At 50.3% G+C, this 21,730-nt stretch overlaps 1 protein-coding gene across 1 annotated transcript in view; it reads left to right on the top strand.

The window, feature by feature from the left end:
• LOC141108463 (TOG array regulator of axonemal microtubules protein 2-like) overlaps positions 1 to 21,730 on the top strand; it is an 87,796-nt gene that overhangs the window by 44,570 nt on the left and 21,496 nt on the right. The window contains 4 exon segments of the mRNA XM_073600084.1: positions 5,457 to 5,608; positions 14,388 to 14,523; positions 16,772 to 17,029; positions 20,315 to 20,453. Coding sequence (XP_073456185.1) covers positions 5,457 to 5,608; positions 14,388 to 14,523; positions 16,772 to 17,029; positions 20,315 to 20,453 — 685 coding nt within the window.

The following is a 21,730-nucleotide window of genomic DNA, read 5'->3' as shown; positions in this document are numbered from 1 at the left end:
AGAGTCCTCCAGCAGAGTATTTCAGGAGAAGAGAGTTATAGAGGAAGGAGCAGAGTCCTCCAGCAGTGCAGAGTATTTCAGGAGAGGAGAGTTATAGAGGAAGGAGCAGAGTCCTCCAGCAGTGCAGAGTATTTCAGGAGAGGAGAGTTATAGAGGAAGGAGCAGAGTCCTCCAGCAGTGCAGAGTATTTCAGGAGAGGAGAGTTATAGAGGAAGGAGCAGAGTCCTCCAGCAGTACAGAGTATTTCAGGAGAGGAGAGTTATAGAGGAAGGAGCAGAGTCATCCAGCAGAGTATTTAAGGAGAGGAGAGTTATAGAGGAAGGAGCAGAGTCCTCCAGCAGTGCAGAGTATTTCAGGAGAGGAGAGTTATAGAGGAAGGAGCAGAGTCCTCCAGCAGAGCAGAGTATTTCAGGAGAGGAGAGTTATAGAAGAAGGAGCATAGTCCCGCAGCAGTGCAGAGTATTTCAGGAGAGGAGAGTTATAGAGGAAGGAGCAGAGTCCTCCAGCAGAGTATTTAAGGAGAGGAGAGTTATAGAGGAAGGAGCAGAGTCCTCCAGCAGAGCAGAGTATTTCAGGAGAGGAGAGTTATAGAGGAAGGAGCAGAGTCCTCCAGCAGAGCAGAGTATTTCAGGAGAGGAGAGTTATAGAGGAAGGAGCAGAGTCCTCCAGCAGAGTATTTCAGGAGAGGAGAGTTATAGAGGAAGGAGCAGAGTCCTCCAGCAGTGCAGAGTATTTCAGGAGAGGAGAGTTATAGAGGAAGGAGCAGAGTCCTCCAGCAGAGTATTTCAGGAGAGGAGAGTTATAGAGGAAGGAGCAGAGTCCTCCAGCAGTGCAGAGTATTTCAGGAGAGGAGAGTTATAGAGGAAGGAGCAGAGTCCTCCAGCAGAGTATTTCAGGAGAGGAGAGATATAGAGAAAGGAGTAGAGTCCTCCAGCAGTGCAGAGTATTTCAGGAGAGGAGAGTTATAGAGGAAGGAGCAGAGTCCTCCAGCAGTGCAGAGTATTTCAGGAGAGGAGAGTTATAGAGGAAGGAGCAGAGTATTTCAGTAGAGAAGAGTATAGAGGAAGGAGAGGAGTCCTCCAGCAGTGCAGAGTATTTCAGGAGAGGAGAGTTATAGAGGAAGGAGCAGAGTCCTCCAGCAGTGCAGAGTATTTCAGGAGAGGAGAGTTATAGAGGAAGGAGCAGAGTCCTCCAGCAGTGCAGAGTATTTCAGGAGAGGAGAGTTATAGAGGAAGGAGCAGAGTATTTCAGGAGAGGAGACTTGGGAGGACACTTGATATCTTATTATATATATACTTAGTCTGCCAGCTCTTCATTGGCTCCATGTCCACGGCTGAGATGTGCCTGGCAGGACCCCGGAGAGCTGCGCCATGACTAGCCGGGTAATTGCCTCTTCATTGTGTGGGGTAATTAGCGCTTGTCAGACCTGCCCAGGGGAAGAATTATTTCACCAGCACAATGCCGGAGACACAGTATCCATGTTTATTGCTACACTGTGCAAACTGTAAGCACAATGACGGGATAATGACAGGGGAGACCTTTCCAAGTCGGTGACAAGGAGCACAATGGTGGAGTCACTAATTACCAATAAGGAATTCTATATTGTTTATAAAATGTCAGGCGTGAGTAACCTGATGTGGCAGAACTACAAGTCCCAGCATGCCACAGGCAGAGTCAAAAGGGTGCCTTACATGTCCTTTTATGCTTTGCAAGCCCAAGACTGGCCAGGCCTCCTGGGTCTTGTAGTTCCTGAACAGATACATTTTAGAAACATTAATTTCAAGTTAATTAAAATAAATAAATACATTTATGTTGCCAGTTTTTATGGTGGAGAAAATTGTGATGAATTCGAGACAAATTGTTAGAAGTTGTTAGTAGACATTTCACTGTTTATCCAAGTGGCTTCCGCTATTCTAAAGCGTGTCGGGATGTACCCCAAAATATAGAGCCACATGGGTGACTGTCACCTAAAAACCATGGAATGTGTCAAGGCCGATGCTGATTACCCCAGAACAAAATGGGAGATCTGAAAGTCTCATTTTGGGTTGTCCCAGATTTTGCTACTACCCAGCTAACCTACAAAGTCATGCAAAAACAGGGCCTTCAAACAGAGGGCAAAGGTGGCTGAGGTACCCACGTGGCTATAAATGTTGGGTTACAGGGGTGTTTCTATGGTTCTGATACAGCCAGAGCACCTCTGGGCACACAGATTAAAGGTGTTAAGGGGCTGATAGGATTCCATGATGATGACTTTGGATCAAATCTAAGACTAATATGTTTTTAACTAAACAAAAATGAATTGGTCTAAAAACTGTACTGTCACATTATGATGCCACAATAAATAATAGATAGAAAACTTGATATGATATACAATATTCCAAAAATGTATACTGCATAAAATGTATCATCTCCACATCTCAAAGGGCACCCAGGGCAATCAGTAGAAGACCTAGGGCTATCGGTAGAAGACTCAGGACACTGGATTGAAGACTCAGAGCTCTCAGTAGAATTCCTGGGACACCTAGTAGGAGACCTGGGATACTCACTAAAAAACCAAGGGCATTCAGTAGAAGATCCAGGGTACTCAGTAGAAGATACTGGGCACTTGGTAAAAAAACATGGACCACTCAGTAAAAGACCCAGGGCAATCAGTAGAAGATTTGAGGCATTCCGTAGAAGATCTGAGGCAATCAGTAGAAGATCTGAGGCAATCAGTAGAAGATCTGAGGCAATCAGTAGAAGATCTGGGGCACTCAGTAGAGGACCCCGGGCACTCAGTAGAAGACCCCGGGCACTCAGTAGAAGACCCCAGGCACTCAGTAGAAGACCTGGGGCACTCAGTAGAATACCTAGGCCACTCAGTAGAAGACCTAGGCCACTCAGTAGAAGACCTAGGCCACTCAGTAGAAGACCCAGTGCTTTCAGTAGAAAATCCAGGGCACTCAGGAGAAGACTCAGGGCACTGAGTAGAAGACCCAGGGCACTAAGTTGAAGACCCAGGGCACTGAGTTGAAGACCCAGGGCACTCAGAAGAACCAGTCCTTTCAGTATAAAATCCAGGGCACTGAGTAAAAGGCCCAGCGCACTGAGTAGAAGACCCAGCGCACTAAGTAGAAGACCCAGGGGAACTGAGTAGAAGAAACCGGGGCACTGAGTAGAAGACCCGGGGCACTCAGTAGAAGACCCTGTGCTTTCAGTAGAAGACTCAGGGCACTCAGTAGAAGAATCAGGGCACTCAGTAGAAGACTCAGGGCACTCAGTAGAAGACTCAGGGCACTCAGTAGAAGACTCAGGGCACTCAGTAGAAGACTCAGGGCACTCAGTAGAAGACCCGGGGCACTCAGTAGAAGAACCAGTGCTTTTAGTAGGAGACTCAGGACACTCAGTAAAAGACTCCGGGCACTCAGTAGAAGAATCAGGGCACTCAGTAGAAGACTCAGGGCACTGAGTTGAAGACCCAGGGCACTCAGAAGAACCAGTCCTTTCAGTATAAAATCCAGGGCACTGAGTAGAAGACCTAGGGCACTGAGTAGAAGACCTAGGGCACTGAGTAGAAGACCCGGGGCACTGAGTAGAAGACCCGGGGCACTGAGTAGAAGACCCAGCGCACTGAGTAGAAGACCCAGCGCACTGAGTAGAAGACCCAGGGGAAATGAGTAGAAGAAACCGGGGCACTGAGTAGAAGACCTGGGGCACTCAGTAGAAGACCCAGGGCACTCAGTAGAAGACCCGGGGCACTCAGTAGAAGATCCTGTGCTTTCAGTAGAAGACTCAGGGCACTCAGTAGAAGAATCAGGGCACTCAGTAGAAGACTCAGGGCACTCAGTAGAAGACTCAGGGCACTCAGTAGAAGACTCAGGGCACTCAGTAGAAGACTCAGGGCACTCAGTAGAAGACCCGGGGCACTCAGTAGAAGAACCAGTGCTTTTAGTAGGAGACTCAGGACACTCAGTAAAAGACTCCGGGCACTCAGTAGAAGAATCAGGGCACTCAGTAGAAGACTCAGGGCACTGAGTAGAAGACCCAGGGCACTGAGTTGAAGACCCAGGGCACTTAGAAGAACCAGTCCTTTCAGTATAAAATCCAGGGCACTGAGTAGAAGACCTAGGGCACTGAGTAGAAGACCTAGGGCACTGAGTAGAAGACCCGGGGCACTGAGTAGAAGACCCGGGGCACTGAGTAGAAGACCCAGCGCACTGAGTAGAAGACCCAGCGCACTGAGTAGAAGACCCAGGGGAAATGAGTAGAAGAAACCGGGGCACTGAGTAGAAGACCTGGGGCACTCAGTAGAAGACCCAGGGCACTCAGTAGAAGACCCGGGGCACTCAGTAGAAGATCCTGTGCTTTCAGTAGAAGACTCAGGGCACTCAGTAGAAGAATCAGGGCACTCAGTAGAAGACTCAGGGCACTCAGTAGAAGACTCCGGGCACTCAGTAGAAGACTCAGGGCACTCAGTAGAAGACCTGAGGCACTCAGTAGAAGAACCAGTGCTTTTAGTAGAAGACTCAGGGCACTCAGTAGAAGACTCAGGGCATTCAGTAGAAGACTCAGGGCACTCAGTAGAAGACTCAGGGCACTCAGTAGAAGACTCAGGGCACTCAGTAGAAGACTCAGGGCACTCAGTAGAAGACTCAGGGCATTCAGTAGAAGACTCAGGGCACTCAGTAGAAGACTCAGTGCACTCAGTAGAAGCCCTAGGGCACTCAGGAGAAGACTCACGTCACTCTGAATGAGGATTGGACAGGGCAGGTCCTCATAATCCACACAATGATCCAGGAATCAGAGAAGGGTGAAGAATACACCATAATCAAGCAAGATCCAATGCTGATACAGAGACAACAGAGAAGGGTGCAGGTCACGTGAAGGCACAGGATGAGTACTCAAGTCATGCCTTCCTCTGCCCTTCTCTGTTATCTCTGTACATGTCTATAGACACTGCACTGAGGACATATTCTGAACAGGTGTGAAGACTAGGGCTACTGGCCTTGACTTAACTAATGCCGCGTACACACAATTGGAAATTCGGCCAGCAAAAGACCGATGAGAGCTTTTGGTCGGAAAATGCGACCGTGTGTACGCTCCATCTGACTTTTGCTGGCCGAATTCCAGCCAGCAAAAGATTGAGAGCAGGTTCTCGAATTTTTGGTCGGAAAAAGTTCCTATCCGAAAATGCGATCGTCTGTATGCAATTCCGATGCGCAAAATCCCTACGCATGCTCGCGTCGTAGTGTTGTACGTCACCGCGTTCTTGACGGTCGAAAGTTCAGAGAACTTTTGTGTGACCCGTGTATAGGCAAGCCAAGCTTGAGCGGAATTCCGTCGGAAAAGCCATCATGTCTTTTTCCAACCAAAATCCCGATCGTGTGTACGCGGCATTAGTATGAGGTCATCGCGACTTTGTTTTTAACGCAAATAAACACAAATTTCTCTGTAATATGTGCGGTTGTCTTCCTCAGATGCTGATCCTGCTGAAAGCCGTCATATAACTGCTGTGGAAAGTGATTTGGATCCCATCCCATCCAAACCCATGTTACCAACTCTATCCACCGATGCCGCACAATTGCCGCAGCTTGTCAAGGACGAGGAGGGGAAGGAAAACTTTTCGCGGGTGGGTCTTCCCTCTGATATTATCCATCAAGGGTCAGTCATATCAAAGCCGCTATTTCAGTTTTGGGTGGAGAGAAGCTGATTGTTCTCCTCTGACATGTTTCACCCCCCCCCCCCCCCCCCAGTGTGATTAACGTAGGAAAATAGCTTGTGGAGTGTCTCTGTCCACTTGCTCTCAATAAAGTTGTGAAACAAATCCACCAACAAGCCTATGTGAGGTGGGCTTCCTTGTTGCTAGGCAACACTGCTAACAAGCTAACTGGCATTAGACTAACCTACGGCCATCATGCGCACATTTTTGCTCGTGTTGGAGTTATTGTTTCTGTCATTCTTGGCGGGATTGTTAGACGGATTGTTAGATGAAGTGTGGGGAAAATTCTTGGAGATCCTCATAGAAGTTTTCTGGATTTGGTTCTGACCGGTCTGGCGTGTCATCAACGGGGAATGGCCTCTGCGCCCGGCTGCCCGCCGACGGTAAATGGCGATCTGCGTTTTATTCCCTACAAATAATTTCTGTACAGAACTTCTATGAGACTCAACAGACCCAATACACATCCAACATTCACTATACGATAGATCCAACCAATAAAAACAACCCTCACCACAGGAAGCCATGGACATTAGAGGTCCCCAAATGATCAGACAGCTCTGTCCTGAAATATAAATGTGGGCGGCTCCAAAAACAACCAATGGAGTACAAAGTATCCCGCTTGTACCATCATTGTATCAAACATTCCTATTATATATACAATGTATCAAGCACCCTCATCCTATTATCCATACCTTATATATATATATATATATATATATATATATATATATATATATACAGGTACCCCAACCCATCCCCCAGTCACCTCTTGTCTCCGCCCCCTACCCACCTCCCAGTACCCCCCTTTACAGAATATACAACCAAATATCATTTTGTATGGAATTTGGTAATGATAACAAGAAAAGAAGTGCAACCGATTCCCTGCACCCAGCAACAGTAGATCCCCCCCCAGCAACAATAATAAAACCCCCTCCAAACAATAGACCTCCCCCCTCAACAACCATAAATCTATCCAGCAACAATAGACCCCCAGCTACAATAGACCCCACCCCAGCAACAATAAAACCCCCACCAAACAATAGACCCCCCCATCCTCAGTAACAACAAATCCACCCAGCAACAATGGATCACCCCAGCAACAAATAAAACCCCCACCAAACAATAGACCCCACCCCCCCATCCTCTGTGACAACAAATCCACCCAGCAACAATAGATTCTCCCCAGAAACAATAGACCCCCCTCCCCCCAAGCAGCAATGAAACCCCCCAAAATAACCCCCCTGCAGCAATAACTACCCCTACTCCAGCAACAATAGATCCCCCCAGCATCAATAAATCCACCTACCAAAAATAGATTCTCCCCAGCAACAATAGACCCCCCAAGCAGCAACAGAACCCCCAAAACAATAGCTCCCCAAGCAACAATAACCCCCACAGCAACAAGAGATTCTCCCCAGCAACAATAAACCCACCCACCAACAATAGATTCTCCTCAGAAACAATAGATCCCTAAGCAGCAAGAGAACCTCCAAAACAATAGATCCCTAAGCAGCAAGAGAACCCCCAAAACAGTAGATCCCTTTGCAAATACCCCCCCCCCCCCAAAAAAAAGGAGACCCCCACCAGCAACAAAGGATCCCCAACAGTCAGGATCAATAGACTCTTTAGCAGCCAGCAACAATAGATCCTCCGCCACAACAACAGACCCTCCAAACTCAACAACAGACCCAGCAACATTAGATCCACACAGAAACAATATTTCCTCCCCAACAACAACAGACACCCCAAAGCAACAATAGATCCTCTGTCATAACAACAGACCCTCTAAACTCAACAATAGACCCCCAGCAACAATAGATCCCCCATAGAAAAGCATGTTTGCTGATATCCTTTATGGATGGTCGGGGGCCATCATGTGACATTTATAAAAATGTCACTTTTACAGGCGTTTGACTTTTTTTTTCTGCCTGTAAACGCCCCTCTCTGTTAGTCCGTACACACGTAGGCATTTACAGGCGTATAAGAAGAGGAGCGTCTAAGGTCAGAAGAATAAACGCACCAAATTTGTGTTCAGGAGAAGAGATTTCAGGTAGAAAAACAAAATAAAAAATGCTTGACACGTGTAAATGCGTCTACATGCGTTTAAATGCGAGACGTGTTCAGCGATTGAAGGTTTATTCATTCCAATGGGCAGAATAAACAAATATTGGCCAATGGAATCAATGAACGCTCAAACAGTTCTCACACCTAAACCAGTGTACAAAACGCGGCTTTGGGTGCGTTTTTTAAGCTGCTTTTCTTCTGCCAAGAGAAATGGTAATCGGGGATCTGAGAAAACGCACGAGGCCTAAATCAGCGATTGGTGGAGTCCATCGGTCACAGAACCCAGAGAGTTATACAAGGATTCTCTAATAGGGTATAATACCCCAGAGCACTCCCCCCTTACATCAGATGTCCAGAACCCCCCCTTACATCAGATGTCCAGAGCACTTCCCCCCCTTACATCAGATGTCCAGAGCTCTCTCCCCCTTACATCAGATGTCCAGAGCTCTCCCCCCCTTACATCAGATGTCCAGAGCTCTCCCCCCCTTACATCAGATGTCCAGAGCTCTCCCCCCCTTACATCAGATGTCCAGAGCTCTCCCCCCCCTTACATCAGATGTCCAGAGCTCTCCCCCCCTTACATCAGATGTCCAGAACCCCCCTTACATCAGATGTCCAGAGCACTTCCCCCCCTTACATCAGATGTCCAGAGTTCTCCCCCCCCTTACATCAGATGTCCAGAGCTCTCCCCCCCTTACATCAGATGTCCAGAGCTCTCCCCCCCTTACATCAGATGTCCAGAGCTCTCCCCCCTTACATCAGATGTCCAGAGCTCTCCCCCCCTTACATCAGATGTCCAGAGCTCTCCCCCCCTTACATCAGATGTCCAGAGCTCTTCCCCCCTTACATCACATGTCCAGAGCTCTCCCCCCCTTACATCAGATGTCCAGAGCTCTCCCCCCCCTTACATCAGATGTCCAGAGCTCTCCCCCCTTACATCAGATGTCCAGAGCTCTCCCCCCCTTACATCAGATGTCCAGAGCTCTCCCCCCCTTACATCAGATGTCCAGAACCCCCCCTTACATCAGATGTCCAGAGCACTCCCCCCCTTACATCAGATGTCCAGAGCTCTCCCCCCCTTACATCAGATGTCCAGAGCACCCCCCCCTTACATCAGATGCCCAGAGCACAGAGCACTCCCCCCCTACATCAGATGTCCAGAGCACCCCCCCTTACATCAGATGTCCAGAGCACAGAGCACTCCCCCCTTACATCAGATGTCCAGAGCTCTCCCCCCCTTACATCAGATGTCCAGAACCCCCCCTTACATCAGATGTCCAGAGCACTCCCCCCCTTACATTAGATGTCCAGAGCTCTCCCCCCCCTTACATCAGATGTCCAGAGCTCTCCCCCCCTTACATCAGATGTCCAGAGCACTCCCCCCCCTTACATCAGATGTCCAGAGCACTCCCCCCCCTTACATCAGATGTCCAGAGCTCTCCCCCCCTTACATCAGATGTCCAGAGCTCTCCCCCCCTTACATCAGATGTCCAGAGCTCTCCCCCCCTTACATCAGATGTCCAGAGCACTCCCCCCCTTACATCAGATGTCCAGAGCTCTCCCCCCCTTACATCAGATGTCCAGAGCTCTCTCCCCCTTACATCAGATGTCCAGAGCTCTTCCCCCCTTACATCAGATGTCCAGAGCTCTCCCCCCCTTACATCAGATGTCCAGAGCTCTCCCCCCCCCTTACATCAGATGTCCAGAGCTCTCCCCCCTTACATCAGATGTCCAGAGCTCTCCCCCCCTTACATCAGATGTCCAGAGCTCTCCCCCCCTTACATCAGATGTCCAGAACCCCCCCTTACATCAGATGTCCAGAGCACTCCCCCCCTTACATCAGATTTCCAGAGCTCTCCCCCCCTTACATCAGATGTCCAGAGCACCCCCCCTTACATCAGATGCCCAGAGCACAGAGCACTCCCCCCCTACATCAGATGTCCAGAGCACCCCCCTTACATCAGATGTCCAGAGCACAGAGCACTCCCCCCTTACATCAGATGTCCAGAGCTCTCCCCCCCTTACATCAGATGTCCAGAACCCCCCCTTACATCAGATGTCCAGAGCACTCCCCCCCTTACATTAGATGTCCAGAGCTCTCCCCCCCTTACATCAGATGTCCAGAGCTCTCCCCCCTTACATCAGATGTCCAGAGCTCTCCCCCCCTTACATCAGATGTCCAGAGCTCTCCCCCCCCTTACATCAGATGTCCAGAGCTCTCCCCCCCTTACATCAGATGTCCAGAGCACTCCCCCCCTTACATCACATGTCCAGAGCTCTCCCCCCCTTACATCAGATGTCCAGAGCTCTCCCCCCCCCTTACATCAGATGTCCAGAGCTCTCCCCCCTTACATCAGATGTCCAGAGCTCTCCCCCCCTTACATCAGATGTCCAGAGCTCTCCCCCCCTTACATCAGATGTCCAGAACCCCCCCTTACATCAGATGTCCAGAGCACTCCCCCCCTTACATCAGATGTCCAGAGCTCTCCCCCCCTTACATCAGATGTCCAGAGCACCCCCCCTTACATCAGATGCCCAGAGCACAGAGCACTCCCCCCCTACATCAGATGTCCAGAGCACCCCCCCTTACATCAGATGTCCAGAGCACAGAGCACTCCCCCCTTACATCAGATGTCCAGAGCTCTCCCCCCCTTACATCAGATGTCCAGAACCCCCCCTTACATCAGATGTCCAGAGCACTCCCCCCCTTACATTAGATGTCCAGAGCTCTCCCCCCCCTTACATCAGATGTCCAGAGCTCTCCCCCCCTTACATCAGATGTCCAGAGCACCCCCCCCCTTACATCAGATGTCCAGAGCACTCCCCCCCCTTACATCAGATGTCCAGAGCTCTCCCCCCCCTTACATCAGATGTCCAGAGCTCTCCCCCCCCTTACATCAGATGTCCAGAGCTCTCCCCCCCTTACATCAGATGTCCAGAGCACTCCCCCCCCTTACATCAGATGTCCAGAGCTCTCCCCCCCCTTACATCAGATGTCCAGAGCTCTCCCCCCTTACATTAGATGTCCAGAGCACTCCCCCCCTTACATCAGATGTCCAGAGCACTCCCCCCTTACATCAGATGTCCAGAGCTCTCCCCCCCTTACATCAGATGTCCAGAGCTCTCCCCCCCTTACATCAGATGTCCAGAGCACTCCCCCCCTTACATCAGATGTCCAGAGCTCTCCCCCCCTTACATCAGATGTCCAGAGCTCTCCCCCCTTACATCAGATGTCCAGAGCACTCCCCCCCTTACATCAGATGTCCAGAGCTCCCCCCCTTACATCAGGTGTCCAGAGCTCCACCCCCTTACATCAGATGTCCAGAGCACCCCCCCCCTTACATCAGATGTCCAGAGCTCTCCCCCCTTACATCAGATGTCCAGAGCTCTCCCCCCCTTACATCAGATGTCCAGAACCCCCCCTTACATCAGATGTCCAGAGCACTCCCCCCCCTTACATCAGATGTCCAGAGCTCCCCCCCCTTACATCAGATGTCCAGAGCACTCCCCCCCTACATCAGATGTCCAGAGCACTCCCCCCTCTTACATCAGATGTTTAGAACACTCCCCCCCCTTACATCAGATGTCCAGAGCACTCCCCCCTTACATCAGATGTCCGGAGCACTCCCCCCCTTACATCAGATGTCCAGAGCACTCCCCCCCTTACATCAGATGTCCGGAGCTCTCCCCCCCTTTACATCAGATGTCCAGAGCTCCCCCCCCCCTTTACATCAGATGTCCAGAGCTCTCCCCCCCTTACATCAGATGTCCAGAGCACTCCCCCCCCTTACATCAGATGTCCAGACCACCCCCCCCCTTACATCAGATGTCCAGAGCACTCCCCCCCCTTACATCAGATGTCCAGAGCACTCCCCCCCCCTTACATCAGATGTCCAGAGCACTCCCCCCCTTACATCAGATGTCCAGAGCACTCCCCCCTTACATCAGATGTCCAGAGCAACCCCCCCTCTTACATCAGATGTCCAGAGCACTCCCCCCTTACATCAGATGTCCAGAGCACTCCCCCTCTTACATCAGATGTCCAGAGCACTCCCCCCTTTACATCAGATGTCCAGACCACCCCCCTTACATCAGATGTCCAGAGCACTCCCCCCCTTACATCAGATGTCCAGAGCACTCTCCCCCTATATCAGATGTGCTGAGCACTCCCCCCTTACATCAGATGTCCAGAACACTCCCACCCCCCTTTACATCAGATGTCCAGAGCACTCCCCCCCTTACATCAGATGCCCAGAGCACAGAGCACTCCCCCCCTACATCAGATGTCCAGAGCACCCCCCCTTACATCAGATGTCCAGAGCACAGAGCACTCCCCCCTTACATCAGATGTCCAGAGCACAGAGCACTCCCCCCTTACATCAGATGTCCAGAGCACTCCCCCCCCTTTACATCAGATGTCCAGAACACTCCCACTCCCCTTACATCAGATGTCCAGAGCTCTCCCCCCTCTTACATCAAATGTCCAGAGCACAGAGCACTCCCCCCCTACATCAAATGTCCAGAGCACAGAGCACTCCCCCCCTACATCAGATGTCCAGAGCACTCCCCCCCTTACATCAGATGTCCAGACCACCCCCTCTTACATCAGATGTCCGGAGCACTCCCCCCTTACATCAGATGTCCGGAGCACTCCCCCCTTACATCAGATGTCCAGAGCACTCCCCCCTTACATCAGATCTCCAGAGCTCTCCCCCTTACATGAGATATCCAGAGAACCCCCCCTTACATCAGATGTCCAGACCACCCCCCCTTTACATCAGATGTCCAGAACACTCCCTCCCCCTTACATCAAATGTCCAGAGCACTCCCACCCCCCTTTACATCAGATGTCTAGAACACTCCCCCCCTTACATCAGATGTCCAGAGCACTCCCCCCTTACATAAGATGTCCAGAACACTCCCCCCCCCTTACATCAGATGTCCAGAACACCCCCCCCCTTACATCAGATGTCCAGAGCACTCCCCCCTTATATCAGATGTCCAGAACACCCCCCCTCTTACATCAGATGTCCAGAGCACTCCCCCCTTACATAAGATGTCCAGAACACTCCCCCCCCCCCCTTACATCAGATGTCCAGAACACCACCCCCCCCCCTTACATCAGATGTCCAGAGCACTCCCCCCTTACATCAGATGTCCAGAACACCCCCCCTCTTACATCAGATGTCCAGAACACCCCCCCCCTTACATCAGATGTCCAGAACACCCCCCCCCCCTTACATCAGATGTCCAGAGCACTCCCCCCTCACATCAGATGTCCAGAGCACTCCCCCCCTGCTACATCAGATGTCCAGAACACCCCCCCCCCTTACATCAGATGTCCAGAGCACTCCCCCCTTACATCAGATGTCCAGAGCACCCCCCCCCCCTTACATCAGATGTCCAGAGCACCCCCCCCCCCTTACATCAGATGTCCAGAGCACCCCCCCCCCCCTTACATCAGATGTCCAGAGCACTCCCCCTCCTTTACATCAGATGTCCAGACAGAGTGCTCCCCCCCGCTTACATCATAGCAGTGGTGGCTGGTGGTTAAAATTGGGGGGGGGGGGGCAAACAGACCTGCCACCTCATGCGCACAAGCACCCCCCCCCCCCACCTGTGGCTCTCGATTGATCGATTACAGCAGTGATCCTCTCGCACTAAAGCCACCCCCTCCCCATGTGATCAGTGGCCTTACCTTATACTGCAGTAGAGGTGCTGGGAGGAGGACGAGGTGGTGGTGCACTGCTGAATTCGGGGTAGTGCTGCTGCCGGGGTGATGCTGAACAGGAGGCGGGTCCTGAGACCAGTCCTAAGACTCCTGGCCAATGGGGATCTCAGGAGCCACTTCCTGATTGACCCAGGAGGAGAAGCAGGGAGACATTAGTGAATATTAATTCCCTATCTTTACACAATTGGGTGGGATCAGGGTGCAGTGCTCTACGCTCTGACCCCACCCCTTTTTGAAGCCTATTAGAGCCTCAGGCTCTAATCATATGCTTAAAAAAAAACAAAAACACCCCCCCCCTCATTAGAATCCATGGTCCGGCGTCCTGCATGCAGGCCCTGTGTTTGACCCATGTACCAGAGACTCTGGACTATGTGCAATGGATTTGGAGGTCATTTTGCTTGTTTTGTTGTATTTATTTTTTACTAACCACAGTGACTGTATAGTGACATTTATATATATATGTCTTTGTAACAAGAGATACAATGTAACCATTGTAGAGAATGCTAGAGGGAATCTGCACCAATTGTTTATTTGTTACTTCCTATTAGCGTTTTCTAGCATTGTTACATTGTATCTCTAGCTACAGTGACCTATGTATTTCCTATTCTCCTCAGCTCCATCTAGTGGCCATTATGCAGATTTTTTACTACTGCCCATAATAACAGAACATTCATTCAGAAGAGGAAACCGCAAAATTTGCACAGAATGAATGTTGGCAGATTTGCTGGACAAATTGCGATGTAATCTATGGGGTTCAGAAGCAGCGAGAGGTTAATCAATAAATTGGACGATCCCTCTAAATGAGACGTAAAAATTTGGGTTAGCAATCGATCAAAGAAGAGATACGATCACTTTGACGCCAATGTAGGAATCACCATCTCTGTGTCATTTCAGATCAGTTTCTCCATATCCAAGTCTGCTCAGGATAAGATGAGACAGAAACAGCAAGAAATGGAGACGATCCGAATCGAGAGGAGGCGGAGCCAGCAGCAGTTGTGGGAGAGGCTTCAAGGAGTGGATGCAGGGGGAGGTCAGTGCCAAGCTAAGGCAAATTTACTTCCTTAAAGGGCAGTCCTGACTGAAAAGCGATTTGTGCTGGTACACTTTTCAGAGAGTGGTTGACAGGCAGCTGGAAGGCAATATATGCCGCCATCTCTGCACCTGTTTTATCCCTGAAAATCCTGCGCCGCCCTGCCACTGTCATCCTGTGCCACCACCCTGCCACTGTCATCCTGTGCCACCACCCTGCCGCTGTGATCCTGTGCCACCACCCTGCCGCTGTGATCCTGTGCCACCACCCTGCCGCTGTGATCCTGTGCCACCACCCTGCCACTGTGATCCTGTGCCACCACCCTGCCGCTGTGATCCTGTGCCACCACCATGCCGCTGTGATCCTGTGCCACCACCCTGCCGCTGTGATCCTGTGCCACCACCATGCCGCTGTGATCCTGTGCCACCACCCTGCCGCTGTGATCCTGTGCCACCACCCTGCCGCTGTGATCCTGTGCCATCACCCTGCCACTGTGATCCTGCCCCACCACCCTGCCGCTGTGATCCTGTGCCACCACCCTGCCGCTGTGATCCTGTGCCACCACCCTGCCACTGTCATCCTGTGCCACCACCCTGCCACTGTGATCCTGCGCCACCACCCTGCCACTGTCATCCTGCGCCACCACCCTGCCACTGTGATCCTTCTGTTGACTATGACTTCTGTGACCCCTACTACTACTACTATTACCCCATACTACTGCTACTACTTCTATTACCCCTACTACTTCTGTTATTCAAGCAAAAAAAAATCTGCGCTACATAAATTGAAAAATATATGTGAATACAAAACACATCTAAATAAAGAAAATGAATATTATACACACACTGAAACGTGACCACCAGTGACAAGTGTGAAAAATATAATAATAAAAAACATGGGTAAATAAATGAAGTAAGCAAATTCAAGTCCACTCCAATGGGCTATAGGAAAAAAGGTTCACTAGCAGAACGATATTCCAAGTGATGGCTTGGCAAACATCCAAACGATGTAAATCGTGCAACTGCAACACCAAGAAGAATGTGATGACAGAAGGGTGCCTCCACCAACGAAAATACTGCCGCTTACCAGCTCCTAAGATCTCTTTTTAAAGGAGATCGTACACGCCTGTGGCTTTCTACCCCAGCCTCGGGTCTCTCAACCTGGATGGCTCCTTAGGTTCTCCCCACAAGGTATCTTCTATAAGGCAGATAGGCACTCCAGTGGTAGCAGGGAGTGGACCAGCCCAGTGGCCGTGGTCCTCCTGATGTGGTAATGGATGAAGAACAGGTCCTCACTCCCCAACCAGCCGAAACACACAGCGAACACAACATAAGCTAATGTGAATGTAACTGCTGGGCTCTCCATGACCTTTTTTTAGACTACTTCTGTTATCCCTACTACTACTACTTTTGTTACCTCTACTACTACTACTACTACCCCTACTACTACTACTTCTATTACCTCTACTACTAATACTCCTACTGCTACTGCTTCTGTTACACCTACTACTTCTGTTACCCCTACTACTACTACTTCTGTTACCTCTACTACTACTACTACTACCCCTACTACTACTACTTCTATTACCTCTACTACTAATACTCCTACTACTGCTTCTGTTACACCTACTACTTCTGTTACCCCTACTACTACTTTTATTACTCCTGCGACTGATACTACCCAATGCTCCAACCTCCCAAGATGAGATAGAGGGACATGTAATTAGACAGTGAAGGGAGTCACAGCAAAAGAGGTGGGTGTGTCTTGTTGGTAGTGGGCAGGGCTAAATAGGGTGAAAGTTCAGCTTAGTAATAATCAATCATGATACCCACCCCCATCTTTTTTTTTCTTGCTTGCCTGCATGGGGACGTGCCACAGGACACTGATCCTCCCAGTGATCAGTTGTGGAGGGGGGTGTGTCAGCACAAGTCTGACCACTGGAAGACAGGTAGGCTGTTCTCCCAGCACAGCCACAAAACAGACCACACTGGGAATGATGTGCTTCTATGCCAAGCGTGGTCAGTTTAAGAAAGGAAAACAGAGGGACTGGCAGGATCACCAAGGATGGTCACACAGAGGAAGCAATACAAAGAGAACAGGAGACTTTCTCATACCAGTACGTGGGCACAGCGGGCACATATCAGGGGGAGGGGATTTTGGGGGGGAACAGATAAAATGACGCCATGTGTGGTGGAGATACGAAGGTCTGAAGACTTTGTATGGTAAGTCTCTGATTGGTGTATTCCAGAATCCGTGTCAGTGACCTCCTTCACCCTGAGCGGACTGAACACCGTCCCCATCAGTGCAGAGAAGAGAAGAGGAGGGACCAACATGACCAACATGACCAACATTGCCAACAAGACCAACATGACCAACATGACCAACAAGACCAACATGGCCAACAAGACCAACATGAGCCTCAACAAATGGGTCAGCCGACCATCCCTGCCCAGCATCCCGACTATCAATCCAGAACCTGCCGTGAGCGACTTTCGCCATTCTTCCGGTAAGTTCCCATGGACATTGAGGCTGAGGCTCCATCACACTCCATCACGCTGGGCGTTTAGGCCCGGGGCATGAGGCTCTGAGGTTTCGGTGTGGTCAGAGGGCTCAGGCCAGAGATGGGCCGGGATTGGACGGTGTACATTTATTGCAGTATGCGCCCGGGGACGAATGCCCGGAATTCACACGTCTTGCGTGCTGAACATTGGCCCCTGGGTGCATACTGCCCTACTCATTCATACCACTCAGGGGCCCCTTCCAGATCCAACCAGCCACAGCAGCTTTCAGCCTCTTATCATTTTTGTCAGTCTGCCAGCGCTGGGGCTGAATGGGACCCCTGTGCCCTCCTCCTGGTTGGTGCTAAGACTCCATTCATACCTGGTGAACGACACAGAAAAGCCTAGTTTGTGGATTTATTTCAGAGGTCTTGTCTATATGGACAGTTTTACTGCCCCCTAGGGGCTGAGCTCCAGACTTTCAGGGGTTAACATAGGAGGCCACATAACAACTCCGAGATGCCTAATGAATGCGTCTGAAAAGTGATCCACCATGGATCCCTTTTCAGAGGAGCAGTAAACACTGTTAGGCTAGGTTTTCATCTACAGTACTGTACTGCATGGTGCTGCTCTGTACTGCATGGTGCTGCTCTGTACTGCATGGTGCTGCTCTGTACCGCATGGTGCTGCTTTGTACTGTATGGTGCTGCTCTGTACTGCATGGTGCTGCTCTGTTCTGTATGGTGCTGCTCTGTACTGTATGGTGCTGCTCTGTACTGTATGGTGCTGCTCTGTACCGTATGGTGCTGTTCTGTACTGTATGGTGCTGCTCTGTACTGTATGGTGCTGCTCTGTACCGTATGGTGCTGTTCTGTACCGTATGGTGCTGCTCTGTACTGCATGGTGCCGCTCTGTACTGTATGGTGCTGCTCTGTACTGTATGGTGCCGCTCTGTACTGCATGGTGCCGCTCTGTACTGTATGGTGCCGCTCTGTACTGTATGGTGCCGTTCTGTACTGTATGGTGCTGCTCTGTACTGTATGGTGCCGCTCTGTACTGTATGGTGCCGCTCTGTACTGTATGGTGCCGCTCTGTACTGCATGGTGCCGCTCTGTACTGCATGGTGCCGCTCTGTACTGTATGGTGCCGCTCTGTACTGTATGGTGCCGCTCTGTTCTGTATGGTGCTGCTCTGTACTGTTTGGTGCTGCTCTGTTCTGTATGGTGCTGCTCTGTTCTGTATGGTGCTGCTCTGTACTGTATGGTGCTGCTCTGTTCTGTATGGTGCTGCTCTGTACCGCATGGTGCTGCTCTGTACCGCATGGTGCTGCTCTGTACTGTATGGTGCTGCTCTGTACTGTATGGTGCTGCTCTGTACTGTGTGGTGCTGCTCTGTTCTGTATGGTGCTGCTCTGTACCGCATGGTGCTGCTCTGTACCGTATGGTGCTGCTCTGTACCGTATGGTGCTGCTCTGTACTGTATGGTGCTGCTCTGTTCTGTATGGTGCTGCTCTGTTCTGTATGGTGCTGCTCTGTACCGCATGGTGCTGCTCTGTACCGCATGGTGCTGCTCTGTACTGTATGGTGCTGCTCTGTACTGTATGGTGCTGCTCTGTACTGTATGGTGCTGCTCTGTTCTGTATGGTGCTGCTCTGTACCGCATGGTGCTGCTCTGTACTGTATGGTGCTGCTCTGTTCTGTATGGTGCCGCTCTGTACTGCATGGTGCTGCTCTGTACTGCATGGTGCTGCTCTGTACTGTATGGTGCCGCTCTGTACTGCATGGTGCCGCTCTGTACTGCATGGTGCTGCTCTGTACTGCATGGTGCTGCTCTGTACTGTATGGTGCCGCTCTGTACTGTATGGTGCCGCTCTGTACTGTATGGTGCCGCTCTGTACTGTATGGTGCTGCTCTGTTCTGTATGGTGCTGCTCTGTACCGCATGGTGCTGCTCTGTACTGTATGGTGCTGCTCTGTTCTGTATGGTGCTGCTCTGTTCTGTATGGTGCTGCTCTGTTCTGTATGGTGCCGCTCTGTACTGCATGGTGCCGCTCTGTACTGTATGGTGCCGCTCTGTACTGCATGGTGCTGCTCTGTACTGTATGGTGCCGCTCTGTACTGCATGGTGCCGCTCTGTACTGCATGGTGCTGCTCTGTACTGTATGGTGCCGCTCTGTACTGCATGGTGCTGCTCTGTACTGTATGGTGCCGCTCTGTACTGCATGGTGCCGCTCTGTACTGCATGGTGCCGCTCTGTACTGTATGGTGCCGCTCTGTACCGCATGGTGCTGCTCTGTACTGTATGGTGCTGCTCTGTACCGCATGGTGCTGCTCTGTACTGTATGGTGCCGCTCTGTACTGCATGGTGCTGCTCTGTACTGTATGGTGCCGCTCTGTACTGCATGGTGCCGCTCTGTACTGTATGGTGCCGCTCTGTACTGTATGGTGCTGCTCTGTACCGCATGGTGCTGCTCTGTACTGTATGGTGCTGCTCTGTACTGTATGGTGCCGCTCTGTACTGTATGGTGCCGCTCTGTACTGTATGGTGCTGCTCTGTACCGTATGGTGCTGCTCTGTACCGCATGGTGCTGCTCTGTACTGTATGGTGCCGCTCTGTACTGTATGGTGCCGCTCTGTACTGTATGGTGCTGCTCTGTACTGTATGGTGCCGCTCTGTACTGCATGGTGCTGCTCTGTACTGTATGGTGCCGCTCTGTACTGTATGGTGCCGCTCTGTACTGTATGGTGCTGCTCTGTACTGTATGGTGCTGCTCTGTACCGCATGGTGCTGCTCTGTACTGTATGGTGCTGCTCTGTACCGCATGGTGCTGCTCTGTACTGTATGGTGCTGCTCTGTACTGTATGGTGCCGCTCTGTACTGTATGGTGCTGCTCTGTACTGTATGGTGCCGCTCTGTACCGCATGGTGCTGCTCTGTACTGCATGGTGCCGCTCTGTACTGTATGGTGCCGCTCTGTACTGTATGGTGCTGCTCTGTACTGTATGGTGCTGCTCTGTACCGCATGGTGCTGCTCTGTACTGTATGGTGCCGCTCTGTACTGTATGGTGCCGCTCTGTACTGTATGGTGCCGCTCTGTACTGTATGGTGCTGCTCTGTACTGTATGGTGCCGCTCTGTACCGCATGGTGCTGCTCTGTACTGTATGGTGCCGCTCTGTAGTGCATGGTGCTGCGGCATGCGCCACTGTGGCCGATCAACATTTCAGGCCAGCTGATTCATAAGAGATGAATGCACTGAACGCGTTATTAAGGTGTTTTTGTTGTTTTCTGTCGCAGCGTTTTCCCTGCCGGCCTCCTTGTTGGACCTCTCGGAGTGGGATACGGACTCTGAGAACAGCGGGCCCAGCTCCGGTCCAATGTCCCACCCAGAACAAGGCATGATAGAGGCTCTGAAGTGGCTGAACCACAAGGACTGGTAAGATGTGTCCTGATTTGTGCCGCCATTATCCCAACGCACAGAGATCTCCGACTCCTACATCAGATGAACGCCAATCACACTACTAAACACACACAGGAAATACAGGAAATCCATCCAGCCCTGTGGTTTACACTGCTCTGCCACTCAGCACAGCCCTGTCTGGTGACCTGACTTTTCTTTACTGCATAAGTAGGTCACCTCCCCACCCCCAGCCGGTGATTGGACAGTAAAGGAGAAGCAGCACACTGATGAGCTCATCACTCTGCTCTCTCCTGCAATCACCATGTCCCATGTGCTGATTGGCATCTTGAGCTGTATTTGCACCCCCATCTCTGAGTTCTGCTGTACAGAGTAGGGATGCACCGATATCGAGTATTTTCACCAGTACTCGTGAAAATGTTCCCGATTTAGAAATGGATACCTTTTGGTGCGATTTGCATCCAGTTAAAATGAATGGGTGCAAATCGCACTGCAATGAATCTCATCCCTCTCATCACATGCGGTTTCCCGCACCGCTCCTGTGTGAACCCGGGCTGAAATCACTGTGACAGGCCTGGGATCACACAGGAGCGGTGGAGGAACCCGCATGTGATGCGGCAGACAGGAATCGCACCGCATTCCAGCTCAAACCGCATGCGAATCTTTGCAGTGCAATTCGCGCCCATTCATTTTGTATTGATGCAAATCGCATCGCAGAGTATCAGCACTCAGTATCAGCGAGTATCGGTACTCCTACTCGCCGATAAAAAAATGGTATCCGTGCATCCCCAGTACAAAGTGTACAATAGACTGAAAGAGGCAGATACCAAATCCTGGGAAGATACCTGAATGTCAAATATCACAAGTATTATAAAATACATTTTTCCAAATAAAATATTAAAAATAAAAAAATATATAAAATATTATAAAATAATACAATTATAATGTAATAATAATTATCAGGTTACATTAATATGGAATGGAAGTAACAATATATAATGTGATGGAAGTAATAATATACGATAGAGAATAGAAGTAATATATAATATGTGATAAAAGTAACAATATACAGTATAATATATAATATAAGAAACAATAAATAATATCTGATAGAAGTATCAATATATATAATAAGGAATAGAAGTAATAATATATAATAGGTGATGGATGTTTATCAATATATTCCATTGATCGGCATATTTTCTCTCTGTCTGGAGTCCAGCTGTGAATAGAAGGCGGAGATCTCTCCTTTGCTGTGTTTGTCGTCGTCTTTGCTGTATAAAGTTCTCTTAACC

This window comes from Aquarana catesbeiana, linkage group LG09 (genome assembly GCF_042186555.1).
Source record: "Aquarana catesbeiana isolate 2022-GZ linkage group LG09, ASM4218655v1, whole genome shotgun sequence".
In the NCBI taxonomy this organism is placed as follows: domain Eukaryota; kingdom Metazoa; phylum Chordata; class Amphibia; order Anura; family Ranidae; genus Aquarana; species Aquarana catesbeiana.
This window is presented reverse-complemented; position numbering and strand designations above follow the sequence as displayed.